Below are 16,182 nucleotides of genomic sequence, written 5' to 3'. Positions count from 1 at the left end.
AACTGTGCTAAGTACTTGTAGATGCTAGTAGTAAATCCGCAGCAAGTAAGACTGTGTTCAGTGTCTGTACCATGTCACCCCTGAGGGCCTCTGAGCCTTTAAGGCTGTGTACCTCAATTGCACAAATTTTCTTTTCTTTTTGTTTATTTGCTTCCTAATGCAAACTTTCTAAATAATGTTTAAAATGTTTCTACTATTTTTCTCCTGCAAAGTGTTTGTAAGTCCTTTATCTCTGCAAAAAATCTTTCGTCAAAGCTCCTACTTCTGTCTCTGACAGCTCTCTGCTTCCCATCCTTTCTCTGTGTTTGTGATTGCAGGAGGGAAGAATAAGGGGTTGTAGAGAGAGGCTAAAGCTTCTAAAGTCTTATGGAGGGCAGAGAAAATGGCTATAGATAAGGAAGAAAGTATGGTATATGGAGAGAAAAATACAGTATTAGAGCTGTGCTGATGTATGAAAGCAAGTGTAGAGTAAGATAAGATATGCAACAGCAGGTGATGGTAGCAGTATACACAGACCTCACATTCAGCCTGTATTACTGGAAGGGACACTCTCAAAAGAGAAAAATCTGAAATTTTGGTCAGGCTAAGGGTTTGTAAGTCTTTTATCTCTACAAAAAATCTTATGTCAAAGCTCCTACTCCTGGCTTTAACAGCTCTCTGCTTCCCCTCCCTTCTCTGTGTTTGTCATAGCAGGAGGGAAGAATAAGGGATTGTAGAGAGAGGAGAAAGCATCTAAAGTCTCATGGAGGGCAGAGAAAATGGCTAATGAAAAGGAGGAAAGCATCTGTAAAGTTTGATAGATGAAAGCAAGTGTAAGATATACAATAGTAAGTGACGGTAGCAGTATACACAGACCTCACATTCAGCCTATATTACTGGAAGGGACACTCTCAAAAGAGAAAAATCATCTGAAATTTTGGTCAGGCTAAGGGGTTATAGAGAGAGGTCAAAGCATCTACAGTATCATGGAGGGCAGAGACCATGGCTATAGAAAAGGAGGAAAGCATATGGAGAGAAAATTACAGCACTAGAGCTGTGCTGATGAAAGATAAGATATACAACAGCAGGTGATGGTAGCTGTATACACAGACCTAACATTCAGCCTATATTACTCGAAGGGACACTCTGTAAAGAGAAAAATCTTAAATTTAGGTCAAGCTTCTTCCTGCATATTAAGGCATTTCGTAATGTTTGGCCCCTACATATAACAAAGGTGGGAAGCCCTTTTTAAATGTATAGACATGACTGTAAGAGAAGGGATGCTATGGTATAGTACAGATAATCTGGGGTTAGTTGGGTAACGAATCCCACTGGTTAATATTCATTAGTCTCCAGCTTTTAAGGTCCCTTCCTCATTGTGCGTCATCAGCGTCTTTCCTCATAAAACAGAAGGAGTTAAGTCAGGAAAACTGATTAACCACAAATTGCACAATAGGATTTGTCTGTACAAGCAGATCTGCGAAGAATACAAATCAGACGGGAACAGTTGGTGAGAAATTTTAGATGCATAATCTGCCTTTGTGTCCTAATGCTCGGCTGCTCCAAGGAATCTGGATGATTAAATAAAACCACGTCTGGATTGCAAACCTGTACATTTCCAATGAGAATTAACTTGTAAAGGGATCGGCCCATAGAGGCCACTGGATAAATCCTCAGGAATGGGAAGCGCTCGCTCTCGGTACAGCTTGTGCTTCTAGGGTCTGTTTTGCTCATTGATTTGAACTGTGGTTTACTAGGAGATTGTTTGTAGAATGAAAGCAGATCTTTTACTGCTGACCTAGTATAAAGTACAGTCATTGCTGAGAGCCAAGAACAGAGCTATGAATTTCAGACTTTCAGTAAGGCCAAGGTCACACCAGCGTATAGTCACTCATCCGAGAGAATCTGGACAATAATGCTAATCAGAGTGTGATCATAATGTGATCTGATTTTTTCGGATGATTTTCTTCTTTCTGTCAGTCTGTGGACATCGGACTGCACTCATATGTCATCCAAGTGCAGTTGAATGTTTTCCATTGACTTACATGGCCGAGTGTGATCCAATAATCGGAGCCAGCTTGGGTATGCTGTGATTTTTTTCTCTGGACCAGCTCAATCAAAGGAAAAAAAATCAGATATGTGCACGGCCCCATAGTGTAACACTGGTCCAAGTGCGATCCGATGTTTTGTTGGATTGCACTTGGACTGGATAATCAAAGGATTACATAGTATCAGACTGTCCTGGAGGTTCGTGGAGGGCAGCACGCAAAGCACATAGTTGGGTTTTTTCGCCCATGATCTCACCCTTTTGCATCCTGTTTTCTGCCTCCTGAAGGTGCATTTTGACACTGTCCCTCCACACAAGAAACCCCCAAAAACCTAGAGGTCTCCACTTTTTTTCTGAAGTCCCAGGATAGTTGGCAAATATAACATAGTTAATATTGTTGGAAAAAAAAAGGTTCATTCCATTAGGCGCTTTCACATATGTTTTCCTCTTTTAAAAAAAAAAAAAAAAACACCATTTCCAAGCATTTTTCATAGAATTTTGAGTTTCTTTTTGTTACATTTGTATACAAATAACAAAAGACTTACCATCACTTCCCAACAGAAAACAGGTGTGTACAGGTGCTTACTAAGAGTAGCCATCTCCATATATACTGTAACTATCAAATAAAGTAGCACTCTGTAGCGCTATAATATGCAAACATGAAATATATAAAATTTGAATTACATTACTGCTCTAGAAAATAGGAATAATTGAGAATAAATTGGCCAGTTCATGTGTACCCAGCAGCCATGGTGAGGCGATTCTCTCTGCTGGGACCTAACCTAATATGAAAGCTCTCCTAGTCTGAAGCCTACATTTATATGGGAAGGTAGGATCCTGCTATAATTAAAACCGCCAGAGGATGATGGGTGAAGTCCTCAGTCAGAGAGCCTATGTATTCAAATTTCATATATTTCATGTTTGCATGCTATAGCAGTACAGAGTGCTACTTTATTTGTTAGGTACATTTGTAATCTGCATTTTTTTCCTGTTTTTTAAAGGGGTTGTCCGCTTACTCCACAACACCTTCTTAAATGAACCTATCACTTTAAAAATGCCGCCCTATCTGCTGGCATCACATTATAGAGCAGGGAAGGGGGGCTGAGCAGATTAGATAATGCTGCGGACATTACACGGAGAGGAGGAATGGTGCCGGTACGGTCAGGTAGGTAAGTATGCTTTTTTAATATTTTATTCATTTAATCTTCTGCTTTTTCTGGGATTTGGGGTCCAGTGGGCGGCGGTCCTATCAGTGACTGACAGCTTTCTTTGTATAAGAGTGCATGCGGAGATAACTGTCAATCACTGATAGCCCCGCCCACTGGACCCCAAATCCCAGAAAGAGCAGAGAATAAAATAAATAAAACACAGGTGAGGGCGCAGTCAGACGGCCGTACAATACGGACAACTATCGCATCGCAACGCTCGGACTGGCCGGCTCTCCTGACCCCAGTGTTTCTATACGGCTGCTGTAAGATGCGCCAAATTAGTTAAGAGGCAATAACGTCTTAATGAGTTTGACACATTTTACTCCAGCTCAACCCATTTTGATGAATTTGGCACAAAAATCAATAGCGCAAATAGAAAGACAAGACAAAAAATGACAAAAAAGGCAAAAGATTTCCACAGCGCTGTACAGACACTATCATCACTGTCCCCATTGATGCTCACAATCTACATTCCCTATCAGTATGGTCTTTGGAGGGTGGGAGGAAACCGGAGAACCCGGAGGAAACCCACACAAACACAGGGAGATAGTACAAACTCAACTTAGTTTTCTAAAAACTAGCCATAATTCAAACTCCATAAAAAAGCAACACCCGATACTACAACAATACCAGGCCTGTTCTATATCCATAACTTCATTCTGATGTTAGGATTTCCCAGTGCAGAATTGAGGGGTTTTCAAAACAGTATTTGGTGTTTTCAGTGTCTTAGCGGCACCATCTGGTGTTATTAGCTGGTATTGCAGTGTGAATTCTAAACAAGGTTTATAAAACATTTAAACATTTCATAGCACACAATGAAAACAAAACAAACATGTAAAGAAAACTTTATTTGACAAAGGGCTAAAAATATGGGTCGACTTAGGAAAAAACGCTGTCTATATACATACAGTATGTCATCAGATCTCAGGACCCAATGAAGGGGTCAGCAAAATGGATAAAAGATATTGTTTGTATACTCTCTTATCAACTCAGCAGCGTACAGTATTCTTAATGATCACCATCCTACACTTGTATTGTTGTAGATGGATATTATTAGGTAATTATCATAATATTTTAAGTTCTTATTTAAAAGAAATAAATAAAATGTAACTCTCCAGATATGTCAGGAGAATCCATGTAAAAGCAATTCTGGAGCATCTTTATTACAAATTTTGCATTGTGTCATTCCTCTGTTATTCCTCCTGGAAATGTATGAATTATAAATGTGTTACAAGCTGTGAGTTTATGTTTTGCTTATATAGTGCCATCTGCAGTGTGTTACACACATCATCACTGTCACCATTGGGGCTCACAATCTAGATTCCCTATCAGTATGTCTTTGGAGTGTGGAAGGAAACCAGAGGACCTGGAGGAAACCCACACAAACATGAGGAGAACATACAAACTCCTTGCAGATGTTGTCCTTGGTGGGATTTGAACCCAGGACCCCAGTGCTGCAAAGCAACAGTGTTAACCACTGAGCCACCTTGCTGCCCCTATATGCTCAGATGCTATCCAATCAGTGCTGCTGGTGTTATACCGTGAAGGGACACAACCCCTGACAAGTGGAACAGTAATGCCCATTTGTCAATGCATTCATATATTTCCAGGAGGAATAACAGAGGAACAGCACATTGTTAAGCTATGTTAAAAAATGTTGCAGATTTATGAGATACAGACACGCCAGGACTGTTCACAGTTCAATGATGATTGCATAATCCAAGTATGTACCCAAATTATCATCCATCATATGTTTGTTTTCAGAGTGCGGAGAAGGACCAGTGGACTTGGTGTTTATCATTGATGGATCCAAAAGTCTTGGAGAAGACAACTTTGAGCTTGTGAAGCAGTTTGTAAATGGGATTATCGACTCGTTAGAGGTGTCGCAGAAAGCCGCCCGTGTAGGACTGGTCCAATACTCCACTCACGTCCGCACAGAATTCACCATGGCTCAGTACAGCTCGGCCAAAGACATGAAGAAAGCCGTGTCCCAGATGAAATATATGGGCAGAGGCTCCATGACTGGGCTCGCCTTGAAACTCATGTATGAAAAAAGCTTTTCAGAGGCTCAGGGGGCAAGAAGACGTTCCCTGGGTGTGCCGAGAGTGACAATCGTGTTTACGGATGGGCGAGCACAAGACGAGGTCTCAGACTGGGCGAGTCGGGCGAAGCAAAGTGGTATTTTATATCTCTTATTTTACATCTCAGCATATTTTCTTGAATCGAAGCAGCTTTTTAATAAATGCACACCATTCCTCAGTTATTGCTATTGTCAATTTCTACATAAATTGACAACTGAGTAATACTACTTGGGAGTGTATCCCGACACAGACTGATACCATCCAATAAGTGCTGACTGAGTTTAATCTATGTTAAAATGGATGTCCAACATTTTAGGGATTTTTTTTTTACTTAAATGCATGTATTGTGGGCTCAAAATCATTTTTGCAATTAGATTCATTTAAAAATATTGCACCGTTTGCCTTCTACAGACTTCTGTATTACACTGTCTATTGATGGCTGCAGAATGAGTCCACTGAGAATCCAGCAGTGAGCTTGTTTTGAGGGGAAAGTTTGTAACTAGAGATCGATCAGTGGAGAATCAACTTTGAGTCGAATTTCCTAATATTCACCAATCACGAATTTCAACAGTTTGCGAGTCAATTTACAAGGATAGGAAAAAAAAAAATTGCCCGGCGCCATTTCACACCTTGTTGAAGGTTCATAGAGCGGAGGAATGATGTCAGACGTAGCCAGATGGGCTTCAATATAATGCCCTACAGCTATCACTTCATATGGTCTAGGGCAGCCAATAAGGGGGAACTAACACAGCTAGTCAGCTAGTATAACAGATTGGGACCCGCCAAGCAGCACCATTTTATGCTATTAGAGTAAAGGGATAGAGGTCAGAGTGTACATCTCAATTAAAAAGGGACAGAAAAAAGCCAAAATTTGATTGTATAGTACTACTGTTTTGAATAATAATCCAAAGACTCAAGTGAGATAGGGAGGTGCTGGACCTGCAGAGTCAGTGTGACTGTGAATTTGTTGATCTGTGATATACTGCAGTAATAGAACCTTAGAGGGAACCTGTCACCAGTTTTTTGGCTTATAAACCATGGCCATCACCTATAAGGCAGGTGAATGGGGTTACTGCACGCAGGTGCAGTGGAATCACTGGCTGTTCAACAGGGCTGAGTGAGGCGCGCCTGCGCCGGTCTGTGACCCCACTGCGCATGCACAGTTAGAAGAGGCGACATTTGAAGGGACCGGAGCGGCAATGATCGCAATCTGCAGACACCCCTCGGACCGGACCATGCAAAGACCACAGCAATAGAGGTGACTTTTTCGGCAGCAGCTGCACTCTGTATAGGCAGCAACTAAGATGCAAGCAAATCCTCAATTATTGGGTAAAATCATTTTTAAGCAGGCTTAATAATCATCGTTCTCAGCAGCACATCTTTCATTGTAATCAGGAGATGTGCTGCCGAGAACCTTGACAGTTTATGCGCACTCATCGATCTGTTACTGAGCTCATGGGTAGAGGCGGTCAGCCGGTGTAAATGGAGTTCATGCCCACAAAGGATCTGTTGCATTACTGATGTAAATGGCAGCAGATTGTCATGGGGTCTGTCTGTATATTGTGCTAGTTTTGAGAATGGAAAAAAAAAGTCCTGCAGGCAGAATTATTTCTCCTGTTGTAAAAACTGGCACAAAACAGAATCCACATGGGCCCCATAGTAATCAGTGGGGGTACTCTGCTGCCGTTTACATAACTGAGCACACGGATACTTTTGAACATTGATTCCATTTGTTCCTCTAAACCAGGACTGTCAAACTCAAAAACACAAAGGGCCAAAATGAAAAACTTGGACAAAATCGCGAGCCAACCAGTTTACAGTATAATGGGCCCCACAAAGTCCTCCATACAGTATAATGGCCCCACATAGTCCTCCATACAGTATAATGGGCCCAATCTAGTCCTCCATACAGAATAATGGGCCCACATAGTCCTCCATACAGAATAATGGGGCCCACATAGTCCTCCATACAGAATAATGGGCCCCACATACTCCTCCATACCGAATAATGGGTCCCATATAGTCCTCCATACAGAATAGTGGCCTCACACAGTCCTCCATACAGAATAGTGGCCTTACACAGTCCTCAATACAGATTAATGGCCCCCACCCACACAGTCCTCCATACAGAATAATGGCCCCACACAGTCCTCCATACAGAATAATGGGCCCCCCATAGTCCTCCATACAGAATAATGGGCCCCACATAGTTCTCCATACAGTATAATGGGCCCCCCATAGTCCTCCATACAGAATAATGGGCCCCACAAAGTCCGTCCTCCATACAGAATAATGGGCCCCACATACTCCTCCATACCGAATAATGGGCCCCATATAGTCCTCCATATAGAATAATGGCCCCACATAGTCCTCCATACAGTATAATGGGCCCCACATTGTCCTCCGTAGAGAATAATGGGCCCCCTATAGTCCTCTATACAGAATAATGGCCTCCCATAGTCCTCCATACAGAATTAAGGCCCCACATATTCCTCCATACAGAATAATGGGCCCCCCAAAGTCCTCCATACAGAATAATGGACCCCCCATAGTCCTTCATACAGAATAATGCCCCCCCCCATAGTCTTCCATACAGAATAATGGCCCCACATAGTCCTCCATACAGAATAATGGGCCCCACACAGTCCTCCATACAGAATAATGGCCCCACACAATCCTCCATACAGAATAATGGCCCCACACAATCCTCCATACAGAATAATGGTCCCCACAGTCCTCCATACAGAATAATAGCCCCACATAGTCCTCCATGCAGTATAATGGGCCCCACATAGTCCTCCATGCAGTTTAATGGACACCACATAGTCCTCCATACAGAATAATGGCCCCACATAGTCCTCCATACAGTATAATGGGCCCCACATAGTCCTCCATACAGAATAATGGACCCCGCACAGTCCTCCATACAGTAAAATGGGCCCTACATAGTCCTCCATACAGAACAATGGGCTCCACATAGTCCTCTATACAGTATTATGGGCACCACATGGTCCTCCATACAGAATGGGCCCCACATAGTCCTCCTTACAGAATAATGCCCCACACAGTCCTTCATACAGAAAAACGGGCCCCCTTAGTCCTCCATACTGAATAATTACCCCACATAGTCCTCCATACAGTATAATGGGCCCCACATAGTCCTCCATATAGTATGATGGGCCCCCCACAGTCCGCCATACAGAATAATGGGCCCCACACAGTCCGACCTCCATACAAAATAATGGGCCCCACATACTACTCCATACCGAATAATGGGCCCCATATAGTCCTCCATACCGAATAATGGGCCCCATATAGTCCTCCATACCGAATAATGGGCCCCATATAGTCCTCCATACCAAATAATGGGCCCCATATAGTCCTCCATACAGAATAATGGCCCCACACAGTCCTCCATACAGAATAATGGGCTCCACATAGTCCTCCATACAGTATAATGGCCCCACACAGTCCTCCATACAGAATAATGGGCTCCACATAGTCCTCCATACAGTATAATGGCCCCACATAGTCCTCCATACAGTATAATGGCCCCACATAGTCCTCCATACAGTATAATGGCCCCACATAGTCCTCCATACAGTATAATGGCCCCACATAGTCCTCCATACAGTATAATGGGCCCAAATAGGGGTGGTGGTTGTGGTGTTGTGGGACAAATTAAACCACCCTGTGGGCCAGAGTCTGATATGTATGCTGTTAACGAAATGTCCGGAAATGTGAACTGAGCCCTACTGTAATTACATTAGTATTAAAATACAATACCTGTGGTTGGGGAATAAGGGGCTCAATAATGGACTGATAGAAGGGAATCAGGGAGTGTTAGCAGTGCGCCTTGCCCTGGGCGCTCACAACCCACGCTGCGCCCCCAGGTGGGCGCCCGGCGCTCCTGCTATCCTGCATTATCCAGCGGCTGCAGTGAACGTCTCCTTACTATGGGGCTGCTCGGCGGCCGCACACCATGCAGCTGTCACAGTGCACAGTGCAGACACAGCAGTTTCCCGGCCCTGTCGGCCTCTTCAGTCGCTGACAGCTGTGGTCAGCGCAGGTCACTTGGAGGTTGGAGCAGATTTAATTGGCGTGACATAATCCTGCAGTCTCCTTCTGTCTCTTCAGGCATCACCATCTACGCTGTTGGAGTGGGCAAGGCCATTGACGAAGAGTTACAAGAAATTGCTTCATCGCCACAAGAGAAGCACGTTATTCATGCTGATGACTTCAGCTCCATGGGATACATCACTGAAAAATTAAAATCCAGCATCTGCGACGGTACAGTGTCTAAAACGGTGTTGAATTATTGCTGCCCCATTATAAAGGTCCACGGTGTACTTTTTATCATTACAGTCTTATTACTTGTATCATTTGATTCAAGTTACATTAGTTTATTAAAGGGAATGATCCATGATAAGTGCTCGGGTATAAACAGCATCATAACGAAACAAAGCAACCATTTGAATGTCATTTTGCATCTTATATTCATAGGCTTTTCACACATACATTATTCCGGCCGTCTGCAGCTACCACTAGGGGGAGCTCACCGCATATGGAATTAACATGCAAATATGGAACTCAATGGATGTAAAAATATCTGTTCAATGAGCTCCCCCTAGTGGTGACTGCGAGAAAACACTAAAGGGTTATTCCCATCTTCATAATTGGGTATAGTTCTTGTAAAAAAAAAAAGCAATAACTCAATTTACTGCTTATTAAAAATTTTCCCCTCTGCTAAATAAGGAGAACATATGCAGTGCTTGCAAGGTCTTTTGTATTGAGCTTGTAAGCGCTGGCTAGGATTGCTGGAGCGGGCTGTTGCCTGCCAGTCCTGGCCAGCTTAAAGGGGTGGTCCGGAGTCCAACTAAATTTCATTTTAAATCCCTAGCTATGTAGTGCTATTAGCTAAGCTATTTTCTAATATACTTGTATTAAAAATTCCCCATTATTCCCTAACTCCACTATCTAACGTCTATTTTTTTCCAATTTCCTGTGTGATGACGCTTCATTTGAGAATCCCAGTGCATCCTGGGATACTCAAACAAAGCGTCATCAGGGGGCAGAGGCTGCAGTCACTGCCACAGCCCCTGCCCCCTTCCCTGAAACGACGCGTCATCAGTGATACTTGTTTCAGGTGCTGTGCTCGTCCCTGCTGTGTCCCTCCCTACGAGAGATGCGATCTGCACAGTGACAGTGTCCACTATGTTGTTGGCTCAGATCAGTAATAATCAGCTGGCAACAGAGTGGTGTCAGAATACCTGGCATGCAGGAGAACAGTGACGTCACTAGCGGGGGCTGCGCTAGTCTCCTGCACGCCGGGTATCGAGACACCGCTCTGTTGCTGGCTGAATATTACTGATCTGAGCCGACAACAGCGGACGCTGTCACTGTGCAGAATGCATCACTCGCAGGGAGGGACAGCACAGCCCCTGAAACAAGCGTCACTGATGTCGTTTCATTTCAAGGAAAGGGGCAGGGGCTGTGATAGTGACCGCAGCCTCTGCCCCCTCCTCTGATGACTCTTTGTTTCAGGGAGGAGGAAGGGGCAGTGACAGTGACCGCAGCCTCTGCCCCCTGCTCTGATGACACTTTGTTTTAGGGAGGAGGCAGTGGCTGTGGCAGTGATCGCAGCTTCTGCCCCCTGTTCTGATGACGCTTCCTTTCAGGAAGGGAGAAAGGGCTGTGACAGTGACCGCAACCTCCGCCCCCTGCTCTGATGACGCTTCCTTTCAGGAAGGGGGAAGGGGCTGTGACAGTGACCGCAACCTCCACCCCTTGCTCTGATGATGCTTCCTTTCAGGAAGGGGGAAGGGGCTGTGACAGTGACTGCAACCTCCTCCCCCTGCTCTGATGACTTTTTGTTTCAGGAGGGGGCTAGGGCTGTGACAGTGACCGCAGCCTCTGCCACCTGATAACGCTTTGTTTGTGTACCCAGCATGCTCTGGGATTCTCAAATGAAGAGTCATCACACAGGAAATAGGAAAAAACTAGAATAGCGGTTCTATAGTGTAGTTAGGGAACGACTGGGATTTTTTAATACAAGTATATTAGAAAATAACTTATATAATGGCACTAAATAGGGATTTAGAATGAAATGTAGTTTGACTTCAGACCACTCCTTTAAGCACAATGCTTACAAGCTAGACCACAGCGGTAGTCGGTCACCTAGGCAATGAGCTATATACAACAGAAAAATTGTAATAATTCAAGAATGGCTACAAAATTTAATAAACAGTAAATTTCATAAGTGCTTGTTTATACAAGCACTATCCACAATACCAATAGATGAAGATGGAAATAACCCTTTAAGAACATAGAAGCAGAGGAATCAGCTTATTTCAGAGACTGTAAGTTACCCCCTATCCATCAGATAGGGGATAACTTACCGATCACTGGTGGTCTGACCGCTTGGAGCCCCGACGATCCGGAGGACAGGGAACTGGAGCCTGGGAACCGAGCTCTGCAGAGTTGTCTTGAATGGAGTGATGGTGCAAATGCTCCGATATCCGCGCCACTCAATGTCTATGGGACTGCCAGAGAAAGCTAAGTGCATCCTCGGCATCACTGAAGGTCCCAGTGGTCAGATCCCCAGCGATCAGTAACTTATCTCCTGCCCATCACAGGGGCGTACATAGAAATCATGGGGCCTCATAGCAGAAGTTCTATTTGTGCCCCCCACCCCCCCACACCAAAAAAACAAACCTTGATATTCCTCACAGAAGATCATATCTTGCAACTTTTCAGCTCTAACTAAGTCATTTTCCTCCTATATAGTCCTCCATACAATATTATGGACACCACATAGTCCACCATACAGTATAATGGCCCCACATAGTCCTCCATACAGAATAATGGGCCCCACATAGTCCTCCATACAGTATAATGGCCCCACATAGTCCTCCATACAGTATAATGGACCCCACATAGTCCTCCATACAGAATAATGGCCCCACATAGTCCGCCATACAGTATAATGGGCCCCGCATTGTCCTCCATACAGTATAATGGCCCCACATAGTCCTCCATACAGTATAATGGGCCCCACATAGTCCTCCATACAGTATAATGGGCATCATATAGTCCTTCATACCGTAAAATTGTCCCCAGATAGTGCTCCATACAGTATAATGGGCTCCATACAGTATAATGGCCCCATATAGTGCTCCATACAGTATAATAGGCCCCATATAGTGCTCCATACTGTATAATGGGCCCCATATAGTGCTCCATACAGTATAATGGGCCCCATATAGTGTTTCGTACAGTACAATGGGCCCCATTTAGTGATCAATGCAGAATAATGGACCCCATATAATTCTCCATACTGTATTATGGGCTCCATATAGTGATCCATACAGAATAATGGACCCCATATAATTCTCCATGCTGTATTATGGGCTCCATATAGTGATCCATACAGAATAATTGACCCCATATAATGCTCCATACAGAATAATAGACCCCATATAATGCTGCATACCGTAAAGTGGACCCCATATAATGCTCCATACAGTATAATGGACCCCATATAATGCTCCATACGGTATAATGGACCCCATATAATGCTCCGTACGGTATAATGGACCCCATATAATGCTTCATACGGTATAATGGACCCCATATAATGCTCAATACAGTATAATGGACCACATATAATGCTCCATACAGTATAATAGGCCCCATATAGTGCTCCATACGGTATAATGGACCCCATATAATGCTCCATATGGTATAATGGACCCCATATAATGCTCCATACGGTATAATGGACCCCATATAATGCTCGATACGGTATAATGGACCCCATATAATGCTCCATACAGTATAATGGACCACATATAATGCTCCATACAGTATAATGGGCCCATGTATTGCTCCATACGGTATAATGGACCCCATATGATGCTCTATACAGTATAATGGACCCCATATAATGCTCCATACGGTATAATGGACCCCATATAATGCTCCATACAGTATAATGGACCCCATATAATGCTCCATACGGTATAATGGACCCCATATAATGCTCCATACAGTATAATGGACCCCATATATTGCTCCATACAGTATAATGGGCCCATGTATTGCTCCATACATAAAAAATAAATACTCACCTCTCCCCTTTCTCCCGCTGCTCCGGTCTCGGCAGTCTCCGGTCTTCTGACCCTTTGCACGGCTCGGTACAGAGGGTGCGCTGTTGTGACGTCATTGCACCCTCTGCGCTGAGATGCCATAAAGCTCAGACATAGAGGGGGAATGACGTGAGAGGGAGTGTCAGCTGTCGCCTCCCTCTCCCATCATTGTTTTCAACTGTATCGGCATCCAGGATGAAAGTTCGATGCAGAGGAGCTGGTGCCGGCACTGGCCCCAAAAGTGACTGCGTGGCAGTACGCCGCTGCCTTTATGCCAGGACAACTCCCACTCCCAGGATTGACACAGGGGGATCTGAGACTATACAGACACCGCAGTAGTTACACTTAGGCCATGGCCCCACTATCAGTATTCGGTCAGTATTTTTCTCAGGAGTGGTAGACAAAACCAGGTGATGAACAATCAGAGAAAAGGTATAATAGAAACAAGTCACCAATTCTGCATTTATCACCCACTCCTGATAGTGGGGACGCGGCCATAGTGATGAATGCTCTGCTCAGTATGTCACTTGTTAGAGCAGCTGCTTATTCTCCAGAGCTGCTCTTCCCACTGTCAATCATATTAGCCATATCAGAAATGATGGCTTTTATGGTGTCTGTATTGGGGACGCACTCGGGATCAGTAATCCTCCACTGAGGTAGTAACACTCACATTACAGCACATAAACTCCTTCAACAAGCAACGCAAATATTTTCTCTTTTTTACTTCCATTCATTTCAATGGACACCAAAGTCTCCAACAAAATTATCATAAAGTTTTATGGGCATTTTTTAAGCTTGCTTTAATAACTGATGTAACAACATGTGGCATATGGAGATTTTTATAGGTATTAGGAATAACGAAAAAATTAATCTTTGGAGTTTTTTTTTCTTTTAGGTTGGAGCAATTGGAAAACCACCACTGACCTCTCCAACCAGGGTGAGAACCGGAGAATGGTTTATTGTACTTTTCTTACAATTGCAGCCGCACTGACTGCAGAGATTTGCCAATTCCCTGGCAGAATGTAGGAGCATTTGATAGTGGATGCCCCCTAAACTACGAATGTGGGGGGTTGTAATGTAGTATTGTGGTTTGTGATATGTCAAAAGAGCGCAAGCCCGCCGCAGATTGGCAGAGAGGGATCCCCTGAATCGCTCCACTATTTTTTAAATAAAAAATGTACTTCGACCTAGAGGCAGATGTAGGTTTTAGTAGTCGTCATGTGACCACTTATATGCAATTTACATGCCCAGCCGCGTGCCAACCAGCTGCTCTTCCCAATTCTCTCAATGTTCAGTGATATACTGCAGCCCCCGCTTCATTCAGAGAAGCAGGAAGAGAAGCTAGTTGTCATGTGACCGTAAGTATGAAAATTCCATATGAGAGGTCATGTGATGACCGCTGGAACCAGTAAGCAGAACCAAATCCTGACAGTGAGCATATTTCATCCTGGATGCATGCTACAGTGCTTAATATTATAATTAAAGAGTTGTCCAGGTTTGTTATGAAAATCTGCAGTCACTGTATGTGGCTCCAGACTTCTGAATCCTCACATTGTATGCACTGCACGCTGTCAGTATTCTCCTGTTAGCAGTGAGAGTGGGCAATCATGTGGCTGCAAGTATGTGATTGGCATACTTTCGGCCACATTTCGACTAGACGTGCTGAGCCTTCAAGTGAATTGAGTGAGGCAGCGCAATTCTAGTGGGCACGTGATTGCATACATGCAAATCACATACTTGTGATTATTTGACCTCTCGCTCTCACCGCCTTCAACTGAGATTCCTAACAGTGTGCAGTGCATTCGCCATAAGGATTTTGAAGTCTGCAGTCACATAAAGGGACTGCAGACTTTCAGCACAAACTTGGATAACCGTTTTAATGCTAACATAAATACAAATGTAGTAACCCTTAACTTGTCAGACAACACAACACTTTATTAACTTGGTCATGTATCCCTTAATCTTACAAGTTATGGATTGTTACATGTATACAGGATCAGAACCAATAACAGCACAGAAATACCATTAATATAAGAATACATCACCAGAACCATAATTAGTACTGGGATACAACACCAGAACCACAATCAGTACACGAATACATCAACTGAAACACAATCAGTACATAAATACAGTACCCAGCTTAGTTCAGCGATCAGGTTATGCAATTGTATTGCATAAATCTACAATTCCCAGTATGTCCTTAACAATGGTAATGAGATGCTGGGAGTTGTTGTTATCAGTCATCATCAGACTACGGACCATAAAAGAATCACAGTACTATGCAGCATCAGGGTGTGATGTCAGTTTGATCAGATGATCTGATCACGCTGCTGACGTCGCCCTGACCTGCAATTGCTGGTGGTTAGGGCTTCAGTTGTGCGCGCCTGAAAGACGCGAGGACAATTGAATGCTGGGACCCGGCGTGTCACGATCGAATCTCACTCCGGGGGGCAGCAAAATGCAGCCACCTTAGGAGACACCTCGGGCCGCCGCATGAGGCAGCACGATGGTGCCCCCCTGCCGGCTGCGCCAAGGGCAAATACCCGGCCTTCCCGCTTCGTGCTTCCACCTGTGTGACAGCCCTATGTATAAGTCTGTACAACACCAATGATTCTTTCTACTCAGTCAGTAGAATAGTTTGCCAAGTTTGGTGAGCGGTTGTCCATTATTTAAAAAAAATATGGGAGAGGTGGGTTAGCGCCCCTTCTCTGATAATG

General features: G+C 43.9%; 1 protein-coding gene across 1 annotated transcript in view; it reads left to right on the top strand.

Annotated features, from left to right (window-relative positions):
* Nucleotides 1–16,182, top strand: part of MATN2 (matrilin 2) — a 164,401-nt gene that overhangs the window by 129,472 nt on the left and 18,747 nt on the right. The window contains 3 exon segments of the mRNA XM_073679632.1: nucleotides 4,999–5,412; nucleotides 9,453–9,605; nucleotides 14,358–14,399. Coding sequence (XP_073535733.1) covers nucleotides 4,999–5,412; nucleotides 9,453–9,605; nucleotides 14,358–14,399 — 609 coding nt within the window.

This window comes from Phyllobates terribilis, unplaced genomic scaffold (assembly GCF_046119375.1).
Source record: "Phyllobates terribilis strain yellow unplaced genomic scaffold, ASM4611937v1 Scaffold_4__5_contigs__length_816908805, whole genome shotgun sequence".
Lineage (NCBI taxonomy): Eukaryota > Metazoa > Chordata > Amphibia > Anura > Dendrobatidae > Phyllobates > Phyllobates terribilis.
This window is presented reverse-complemented; position numbering and strand designations above follow the sequence as displayed.